This window comes from Argiope bruennichi, chromosome 6, assembly GCF_947563725.1.
Source record: "Argiope bruennichi chromosome 6, qqArgBrue1.1, whole genome shotgun sequence".
NCBI lineage: Eukaryota > Metazoa > Arthropoda > Arachnida > Araneae > Araneidae > Argiope > Argiope bruennichi.
Genome location: NC_079156.1, coordinates 117,942,331 through 117,954,021, shown reverse-complemented (window position 1 = coordinate 117,954,021; position 11,691 = coordinate 117,942,331). Strand labels below are relative to the sequence as shown.

The 11,691-nt window shown below is 39.5% G+C and overlaps 1 protein-coding gene across 1 annotated transcript; it reads left to right on the top strand.

The window, feature by feature from the left end:
- Positions 1 to 1,759: 1,759 nt before the first annotated feature.
- On the top strand, positions 1,760 to 2,833 carry LOC129971928 (uncharacterized). Its single transcript, XM_056085906.1, has one exon. It carries the CDS (start codon positions 1,760 to 1,762, stop codon positions 2,831 to 2,833), a length of 1,074 nt encoding a protein of 357 aa, XP_055941881.1.
- The last annotated feature ends 8,858 nt before the right edge of the window (positions 2,834 to 11,691 follow it).

The following is an 11,691-nucleotide window of genomic DNA, read 5'->3' as shown; positions in this document are numbered from 1 at the left end:
GTGAGTGTTTAAAAGAAATAAATATCAGTTTCAGCAAATTTCCTTAATGTACAAGGGGCTATTGTCAAAGATAAAATTGTGTAAAATAGGAATAATACAAATTTAAGAAATAAAGGTCACACGCTCAGTCTGCATTTCCATGTTGGGTCAGTGAATCGCATATTGTTCTGCTAATTTTAAAACACTGAATGAATTTTGCGACAGCCAGCCTATTTCTGTGTACATTTTGGAACCAGACCCTCCTGCGCTCGTCTGATGGTTCTTTAATGTGGAATGATTTTGTATGTGGGCAGTGAAAGATATAGTGTTCGGGATCACCTAGTTGCCCACATGAGCACAACGGAGAGTCTAAAATTTTAAATTTATGTAAATAGGCTGGGAATGGACCATGCCCACTAAGAAAATAAATTAAACCCTTATTATTTATTAAAAAAATTTTCCTCCACCATATTCGAATATTTACGAACCCTGACCCCGGAGGGAGAGTCATAGTTGTTCCAATACTCCCTCCATTCATTTAACATATATTTTTTAATTTTCCTTTTTAAGAAAGAATAGGGGGCCGGGATAAAATGCGGGGTCCCGTTTGTTGTGGCCTCTTTTGCATGTTGATCGGCCCATTCATTACCTATATTTCCGTCGTGGGCCTTTACCCACGACAGGCCGATCAAATTTTTAGCTTTAAGTATATTGTATTTAATTTCATTTATGTTTTTAGATTTGGTGTTGCCGCCCCTTAAGGTGGATATAGATGAGAGGCTGTCAGAAAAAATATTCACTTTAACGTTATGTCTGACAGCCCAACTGGCCGCAAAGTCTATGGCAGCCAGTTCCGCCTGAAAAACAGAATTATAGTGGTTGAGTTTAAATTTGTGGTTTTCTAGATTAAAATTGTTTTTGAAGATACACACCGCGAATCCCGTTTCGTCGTTTAACCTGGATCCGTCAGTGTATATCTCATATTCTGGCTTTGTAATTTTTTCCGGAAATATAATTATTTTCGTATTTGATGGAAGAGTTTTAATATTTATGTGATGATCCAATTTTATATTACCCCCTCAGGGGCTCGCCTTCTTTAGGTGAGTACGGGTGTCCCAATCCCGAGGTACCCAGGGATCTTTACTCCCTTTAGGTTTACTCTCCTCTGCGCCTTCTGCTGTCGCCTTTTTGTTCTTTCCCTCGACGGCAAGCGAGGGAGCTCTCCATGAGAAGCTGTCGCCGCTCTGTTTGCTTCTTGCTTCTCATGGACAGCCAAAACCCCACGTGTTGGCCGTGCGTGGCGACCCACTAGAAAGACGGGTGGTGCACTGTGGTCCCCGGTGTATCAATCGGCTGGTACCTAGTCACCTGAGTGGCTAGTCTGCTAGGGATCAAGCGAAGGGGTTACTCCTTGGGCTTGGCGTTAAGGGTGGTCACTGTCCCCGGGGGTAACTCCCAGCGTATAGGTACCGATTAGCACTAGGGTGGATGCCGAGGCTGGGAATAACCAGAGCCGGTAATTGCCTTCCCTTGTTGGGCTCCGTGGTGGGCGGTGCCATCGGACCCGAATCATTCTCTATGTCGTATGGGCTCCTCCAAACGTGGTCCCTTTAGTGGGCGTCAAAAAGTACAAATTTTTCCTAATTTTGAACAACATTTTGACCGATATTTTGTAATTAAACGTGTATCTGACAAAAACGAATCTTTTGACACAGTGTCTCCTTTCCTAGTGCAGAAATCTATCTCCGCAACAGTTGGGGAAGTTGCATCTATTAAAAAAATGAAATCTGGTGACTTGCTTATAGAGGTCAGTACTCGAAAGCAAGCCCAGAATATTCAAAAAGTGAAAGCTCTCGCCACGATCCCTGTTACTATCAGCCCTCACACATCGTTAAACACATCTCAAGGTGTAATTACTTGCGGGGAAATATTTAACCTACCTTTAGATTATATTCAAGAAGAGTTAAAACCACAAGGTGTTATAAAAGTTCGCCGCATTACCATCCGGCGAGAAGGACAAATACTTGAAACTAAGCATCACATCCTCACTTTTAAGTCTCCAAAACTGCCAGATTTCATATATGCAGGTTATATCAAGCTACCTGTCCGACCATATATCCCAAATCCACTTAGATGTTTCAAGTGCCAGCGTTTTGGGCACTCTAAAGCTAATTGCCGCGGAACTGTTACTTGCGCCCGTTGCTCTGAAAAAGGGCATGAAAGCCAACAATGTTCTGCCCCAGAGAAGTGCGTAAACTGCAAAGGTGAGCATACTTCTTTCTCTCGGTTATGTCCACGCTGGAAACTTGAAAAACAGATCACCACTACAAAAATTAAAGAGGAAATTTCTTACCCTGAAGCAAGAAAGAAAGTACTTGCACAGACACCGTTACCTGGTGTAAGCTATGCATCCGTGGTCCAGAAAAGCTTCTGTGAAAACTGCAGTTGTGGAAACTGCACTAGGAAGACTATACAATTAAAATCTCAAAAATCGTCGGATTCAGACACAGAAGAATCCATAAACAATATTTCTGACTCTGGAAAGCCAGAAAAAAAGCAAAGAAAATCGAAATCTGACAAATCCCTAAAATTAAAACTTGCAAAGCGAGGACTGTCAAAGTCAGACCTATCTTCGAAACTGAAGAAAAATGTTTCTAAAAACTCTGTAGCTTTGGGACTTGCTAGTCAAGGGATAGCTCATAGAGATTTAACATCAATTTTTGGAGGCATGCAAAACAGTCCTGATCTCAAACTCCATCCTTCTGAGGATGAGGATGAATTTGGGATGAATTGCGATATTTCAGCAACACAAACCACTGCCAATATTTCCCCTTCTGCAACTAGAATTTCTTAATGGGTACCTTTCTTTCTTGGAATTGTCGCGGCATTCGGTCTAAAATACAAGACATCAAATCTATTTTTAACCAATTTCATCCTATTTGCTTCGGTATTCAAGAGACCTTCTTGACGCCTAACATCCCACTTAAATTAAGAGGCTATAATTGTGTGCGGAGAGATACAGACACTGGATCTCGCAATTCGGGTGGTGTTTGTATCTTTACTTCAAATTGGTATCCTAGTACACCTCTTGCTTTACATACTTCTTTACAGGCTGTGGCTGTACAAGTTCACATACGAACGTTGGTCGCAGTCTGCTGCATTTACTTACCGCCTCATGATGTCATATGTCAGCAAGAACTTGATAACTTAGTAGACCAGCTTCCTTCACCTTTCATTTTATTGGGAAACTTCAATGGACATAGTACTTTGTGGGGTTCAGATAATACAAACTCTCGTGGACGACAGATTGAGCAGTTTATTGCTAACAACTGTCTCTGCCTGCTGAACAGTCACGAGAAAACTTACTTCCACGAACCCACACGTAGCTTCCATAGTCTTGATCTGGCCATATGTACACATGAAATGCTGCCATTTCTCACTCGAACAGTTAGCAATAATCTTTACGGCAGTGATCACTTCCCAGTTATTGTCTCCCACGTTGATGGAGGTGGTGCGACTACTTGTCCACCAAGGTTCTTATTCAAGCGGGCAGACTGGGATGTATTCACACAATTAGCAGATATCACAGAAACTATGGTCAGTACTTGTGACATCACAGAAGCAGTACAACATGTCATTGACAGAATAATAAGCGCCGCAAATGCCACTATCCCGAAGACTTCCCCACGTCTGAAAAAATTTCGTAGACCGTGGTGGAATGAAGCTTGCCGCGATAGTCATAAACAACAAAAAAGATTATGGAACATCTTTCGAAGGTACCCGACAACAGAAAATCTTGTTGCTTTTAAACGAGCCAAAGCCCTTGCTCGTCGAATTCGTCGCCGCAGTCAGAGGGAATCTTGGATTAAATTCGTATCATCTATCACATCCTCCACATCCAGTAAGCATTTATGGAAGAAAGTAAAGGCTGCCAGTGGAATATATTGGGAAACCTCTATTCCTGTTTTAAATACAGGAAATAAGACGCATTCCTCTCCATCGGAAGTGGCCAATGCTCTCGGTCAAGCATTTGCACAGGTCTCCGCATCGGATTCGTATAGTCCTACTTTTCTGGCGATTAAGAATTCCGCGGAACGGTTGCATCTGCGCTTTAATGACCGATGTTCTTTTCCCTATAACTGTGAATTCAGGATGTTTGAACTGCAAATGGCCTTATCTCAAGCCCATGATACCAGTCCAGGGCCAGATGGGATCACATATATTATGCTCCGCCATCTGAATACAACTTCCCTTTCGAATCTCCTTGTATTATTTAACAGAATATGGCTTGAACGGAAGTATCCTTCACAATGGCGTGAAGCTATTGTGATCCCAATCTTAAAACCTGATAAGGAACCATCAAATCCTCTGAACTACAGACCAATTGCCCTGACGAGTTGCCTTTGTAAGACCTTTGAGCGCATGGTGAATACACGGCTTGTATATGAACTGGAGAAACAGGGATGTATCTCCCCGTTGCAGAGTGGTTTCCGTAGAGGTAGATCTACATTTGATAACCTCGTTTTCCTGGAAACCCAGATACGCAACACATTTGTTAGGAGGAATCACCTTGTCTCCATATTTTTTGATATTGAGAAGGCATACGACCAAGCATGGCGCTATGGCATACTTTCGACACTTTTTAAATTTGGTTTTAGGGGAAATCTTCCCATATTCTTGGAGAATTTTTTATCACATCGGACTTTCAGAGTCCGTGTAGGCAACTTTTATTCTGATTCTTTTATTCAAGCTGAGGGAGTCCCACAGGGAAGTGTCCTCAGTGTTACACTTTTTATTGTTCATATTAGTCAAGTTTTATCTGTTTTACCTTCAACTGTTCAGGGATCACTTTATGTTGACGATTTGCAGATCTCATGTCAAGGGAGCAATATGAATTTAATCGAGAGACAATTGCAAAATGCAGTAAATAAGGTAGTGGCTTGGTGCGATAATAACGGGCATACTATCTCTCCGGAGAAGAGCCGATGCGTCCATTTCTGCAGGAAAAGAAATATCCATTTAGATCCTGTCATTCAAATACGAAATACACCCATCTCAGTTGTGGATGAAATACGATTTCTAGGAGTAATTTTCGATCGAAAACTCTCCTTTCTTCCACATATCTCAAATCTGCGGAAGAAATGCGAGAAATCTTTAAATATTTTAAAGGTTCTCTCCAAAACATCTTGGGGGGCCGATCGGACATCTCTGCTCCATATTTACGAAGCCGTTATCCTCTCTCGCATGGATTACGGATGTATGGTGTATGGTTCCGCACGTGCTTCTATACTGCGACGCTTGGATACCATTCACCATTCTGCCTTAAGGATTTGTTCCGGAGCATTTCGTACCTCTCCCGTTGAGAGCCTCTATTCTATTTGCAACCAGCTACCTCTTGATTTAAGGCGTAAAAAATTGTCTGCCTGTTATTATTTCCGTACAAAATCTTTGCCCAGTCATCCCATTTCTAATATAACACTACCAGTTAGTCTTCGCAGACTATATGAGGCCCGTCCCTCTCACATTCTTCCATTTGGTGAGAGAGCAAAAGTACTTTTGCATGACTCGGGCCTTTCAAATGTTACAATTAAGACTGTAGATTTATTTTGTTTCCCTCCCCCTGGGATATACCACAATTTTCATACATGAATCCCTTCTCAGGATTTAATAAATCGTCAAATGATCCAATTATTTTCAAATTCCTGTTTTTCATCATCGCTGTCGTTATTCCTCCTTTATACCCCCCGGGTTACCCTAGCGATCCATCTCTTATTTTTATTTTCTAACTTCTATTTTGATGAGTTAAATTGATATTTCCTTTCAATATGTTTTGGTTTTGATTTTGGTTATAAACTAAACCCATGTGTTGGCCGTGCATGGCGACCCGTTAGGGGCAAAATGGAATCCTGGGGTCCCTTGCGTTCCCTTTGGCCCACGCTGCTCCGTAAGTCGGGCGGCAGGAATGAGCCCGTTCTTGTCAATCGGCTGGTGGTGCGTTTTCTTTGGGAACGAGAAACCACTGCTTGAGGGTTAGGCCTGCAGTCTCTGTAGGTCTATATCCCGGTGCTACCCCTGGGGTAAGTACTGAGGCTGGAGAAAACCAGAGCCGGCAACTACCTTCCCTTGTTGGGCTCCATGGTGGGCGGGGGCGTACCGGGATGAACATCACTTACACATTATGGGTTCCCGCACTAACGGTCCCGACGGAGACATGCGTCCGTCAACCTCTCCTGTAAAGGAGTATCTTGAGAATGTGAAATTTTTTATAATAAAAAGGAAAGATGGATCTTTTGATGCCGTATCAGCAATTTTGATTCATAAAACAATAAAAGGAAATGTTGGCGAAGTAAAATCTTTAAAAAAATGTAAAAACGGCAATCTTCTGGTAGAAGTCTCATCCCAAGAACAGGCCATATCTATCGTGAACTTGAAAAAAATTTGTAACTATGACGTAATTGTTGCTGCCCATGCTAGACTTAACCAATCGAAAGGTGTAATATCAGAATCAGAGCTGCAAAATGACACAGAGGATGATATACTTGATGAACTGAAGAATCAAAATGTTACCGAAGTAAAAAGGATCAAAATAAAAAGAGATGGGAAACTCATTCCAACAAAACATTTCATCCTTACCTTCAATCTACCAACAATACCTAAATCTGTAAAAATAGCATACCTCAATTGTCCTGTCCGGCCCTATATTCCAAATCCTTTGCGCTGCTTCAAATGCCAAAGGTTTGGACATACAATTCAGGCTTGCCGTAGTACTCAAACATGCGCGCGATGCTCCGAGACTGGCCATGATAGTCAAACTTGCTCAAATGTTCCTTCCTGTATAAACTGTAAAAACGACCATCCAGCGTATTCTAAATCTTGCCCTCGTTGGAAACAGGAAAAAGAAATCCAAACAATCAAAACCAAACAAAACCTCTCTTTTAAAGAAGCCCGAAAAATTGTAATGGAGCGAACTCCTAGAATTGGCATCTCCTACTCTACTGCAGTGAAAAGAGTGATGGTTTCAGCATCCACTCAAACACACCATGAAACTCATAAACAAGACCATTTTTCCGTATCCACTGAAACTAAATCTGTAACTGGAAGTCCCAAAAGCACATATACAATAGATAGCAATAACAAACAAAGTAAATCAAGTCCTTTGAAACTAAACAACGAACGAAGATCATCATCCTCTAACAGTTTAAACAAAATTTCTTCATCACGCATACCAACTGCCAAAGCTGATAAAAAGGAACAGCCAAAGAAACTTCCGAAAACCTCAAAAGAAACGAAAGCTATGAGGAAAGCTAGATTACAATTTCAGAAGAAAAACCTAGATGATAAAATAAAAGATTCAATAAAAAAGCGCACAATATCAAAGCAAGAATTATTAAAACAAACGAAATACGATGGAGACCATGATGAAAGATATGATATTAAGATTCACCCATCTGAAGATGATGCAATGTCGACAAGCGGGGAAGAAAATATAACTTCTTAAGGCAAAAACACGGCAAATAATATTCTTTGTTGGAATTGTCAAAGTTTCCGTTCTCATATGGAAGATTTAAAAAATATTTTAAACAAATACCAGCCCGTTTGCCTTGGTTTACAAGAAACTTTTCTTGCACCAGACCAGTCCACTAAAATCAAATATTATAATATAGTTAGAAAAGATTACACCCAGGGTTCTAAAGCGTCGGGTGGTGTGGCTCTTTTAATTTCCCAAGCCTTCCCGTACAGAGAAATACCTTTAAATACCCGTATTCAAGCAGTGGCAATTCAGCTTCATATAGGTTCCTTACAGACAATTTGTTGTATTTACTTACCTCCGAACGATAACATAGCGCAAAATGAACTTAATAATTTAATAAATCAACTCCCTCAACCTTTTATCCTAATGGGAGACTTTAATGGACACAACCCGATTTGGGGAAGTACAGATCTTAATTTAAAAGGGCAGCAAGTTGAAGCTTTGATGGAAGACCATGATCTCTGTTTATTGAATGATAAAACTTACACATATTTTCATATACCAAGCCGCACGTTCCATACTTTAGATCTAGTTTTATGCTCTCCACCTTTAGCAATTAAGTGGGATTTTGTTGTCGCAGAGGACCTTTATAATAGCGATCATTTTCCCATTATTTTATCATATAAAGGTAATGATATCGTTTATCCTGAAAAACCAAGAAAATACATTTTTGATAAAGCAAACTGGGCTCTCTTTTCACAGGAGGCAGTTATTACGCAAGATATGGTGGTTATGGAAAATATAGATGATGCTATCCAAATCATTACAGAAAAGATTTTGGCAGCAGCGGATACGGCAATTCCAAAGTCATCTGGGAGGATACCAAAACTTTGGAGGCCATGGTGGAATGACGACTGCAAAATTGCTGAGAGGAAACAAGCCAAAGCCTGGAACAGGTTTCGACGTTATCCTACTACGAACAATTTTATAGTTTTTAAACAAGCTAAAGCATATGCTAGATTAATCAGACGGAGAAGTCAGAGAAACACGTGGATGGCATTTGTTAATTCTATAAAGGGACGGATTAGCTCCAAGCTATTATGGGATAAAGTCAGAAAGATGTCTGGCCTTTTTAAAAATGAATTTCCTTTGACATTTTTAAATTCAAATGGACAACTTATTACAGACATTAAGGCAATAGCTAATACATTGGGTGAGGCATTCTCCAAAGTGTCTAGTGAAGCAGCTTACCCCCAGGATTTTATATTTTACAAATTAAATGAAGAAAGAATTTATTTAGATTTTAATACAAACTCTGACGAGGAATATAATTCTGACTTCAGTTTTATAGAACTAAAAAGAGCATTGCAAAAATCTCGGGCTACTTCTCCTGGTCCTGATAATATTCATCTCTATATGATCAACAATCTTAATGAACAATCTTTAAAAAACATCCTGCAACTATATAATAGAATCTGGCACAAAAACTGTTTTCCTAATTCGTGGAGAAAAGCAATAGTAATTCCGATCGCTAAACCAGGGAAAGACACCAAAGATCCAAACAACTACCGGCCCATAGCACTTACTTGTTGTTTATGCAAAATTTTGGAGAGAATGGTAAATGCTCGTTTAATATATATTCTAGAAAGAAAGAATTGGTTATCTCCTTTTCAGAGCGGTTTCCGTCGAGGCAGGAGCACTTTGGACAACATTTTACAATTAGAAACATCAATCAGAGAGGCTTTTGTAAGCAAGAAACATTTAGTTTCGATAATGTTTGATATGGAAAAGGCTTACGATAGAACTTGGAGATATGGTATATTGCGGGACTTATATAGAATCGGCCTCCGTGGAAATTTGACATTTTTTATCGAGAACTTTTTAAGAAATAGAAACTTTCAAGTTCGATTGGGCAATATTCTGTCGGACAGTTTCCATCAAGACGAAGGCGTTCCTCAGGGAAGCGTCCTGAGTGTAATTTTATTTATCATAAAAATCAATAATATTATAAAAAATCTTCCGGCAGGCGTTAAGGGATCATTGTATGTTGACGACTTCCAGATACATTGTTCAAGTGAAGACATGGGTTTAAATAGGGAAAAGCTACAAGAAGCGATTAATAACATTTGTGAATGGGGAAAAATTAATGGCTTTACTATCTCTTCTCAAAAATCTGCTGCAATTCATTTCTGCAGAAGACGAGGATTGCACCCAGATCCGAAACTTAAATTGAATAACCAACTGATTCCCTTTGTTTCTGAAATAAAGTTTTTAGGAATGATTCTGGATTCAAAACTTACCTTTAAACCACACATTGATTATCTTGAAAGGAAATGCACGCTTTCCATGAATATAATGAAAATACTCTCCAACTTATGGTACGGGGCAGAAAGCGGCTGCTTACTCAAGATCTATAGAGCCTTAATACGTTCAAAAATTGATTATGGTAGTGCTATTTATGGATCTGCCTCGAAATCTACGTTACGACCACTCGATACTATACATAATCAGTCTCCGACTGTCAATAGGTGCATTTAGAACTTCCCCAGTTATGAGTTTGAATGTTGCTTGCAACGAGCCTCCTTTAGAACATCGACGGAACATGTTAGCACTTAATTTGTTTTTAAGAATAAAAAGTGACGATTCTCATCCATTACATTATAAAGTCATAAATCCCATCTATAGTTCATTATTCGCATTGAGATCATCATTCACTCCCACTTTTGGTTTCAGGATCGGGCAAATTTTCAGAGATCTAGGAATAGAAGACTTCCCAGTCCTAAATAAATCGGACGAAATTCCTCCATGGAAAAATACAATTATAAATTTTATTGATGCTTTTGAAAAATGGCGTAAGCCGGCAACATTAAATTTCATTTATCGGTCCATTTTTAACGCTCACAGACAACAATTTTCTAATTATGAAGCTGTTTTTACAGATGGATCCAAAGCTGCTAACAATGTGGGTGCGGCTGTAATGCTAAGGCATGAGATATTCTCAGAAAAATTGCACAGTTTTTGCTCCGTTTTCACATCGGAAATTTACGCTATATACAGGGCTCTGATAAAAATAGCAGAAAAGGGTTATAAAAGAAATATTTTATACACAGACTCCAAAAGTGCAATCGAAGCTCTCAAAAATGTGTCTCCTTCAAGTCACCCAATAGTGGTGAAATGTGTAGAATATTATCTTTATTTATCAGAGAAGGGTATACAGATAATTTTTTGTTGGATTCCTGGGCACTCGGGAATTCAGGGAAATGAAAGAGTAGATAATGCTGCAAGAAGTTGTACAGCATTAATTGAAAATTTTGTTCCTTTAAATGATGCTTTGCAAGCTATAAAAAATCAGCTTGCGAAAAGATGGCAAAATGTTTGGGACCAGCAAGATAAAAATAAGCTACACGAAGTTCAGCCCTTGGTTAGATCTACAAAAAATAATAATTTAAGCCGAAGGCAATCAATTTTATTAAATCGTCTTAAAATCGGACACACCAGATTAACGCACAAACATCTTCTCAACTCAGGACCAGCGCCTACATGTTCCTCCTGTCATTGTCTTTTAACCATTAAGCATATTTTGGTGCAATGCCCTAGTTTTAATACATTTAGACGAAACCATTTTGGCAAAAATAACATTGAATTAAAAGACTTGCTGGGAGATAATTCCCATCCAAATTTGTTCTTGTTTTTACATGACATTGGAATTGATAAGCTCCTATGAGTTTGTTTTTTAATTTTTTCTTATGTGTGTGTGTGTCTTAGTTGGAACAATGTAAATCAAGATAAGTCATGTGTTTGGCGCAGCATGGCCAAATATGGCTTTTGCGCCACTAAACCAAACAAACCAAACCAAACCAAACCTCCTTTATACCAATTTTTACGGATGGCTCAAAATCAGATGGCCATGTTGGATGTGGCATAATTCTTCCTTCTGATACAATGAACTATCATTTACATAATTGCTGTTCAGTATTCACTGCTGAGTTGATGGCAATTTTCTGTGCTCTGGAAAAAATTTCGCCCTCCTCTCAGCGTAACTTCATTATTTATACCGATAGTTTGAGTGCTCTGGAGACACTCTCGCACTATAGCAATCGGATGCATCCGATTGCGATTAGAATACTATTTACTTGGCGTCTCCTACAAAATGAAGGCTTTCATATCCTTTTTTGTTGGATCCCGAGTCACGTAGGCATTTCTGGGAATGAAGAAGCCGATTCAGCGGCAAAATCTGCTGA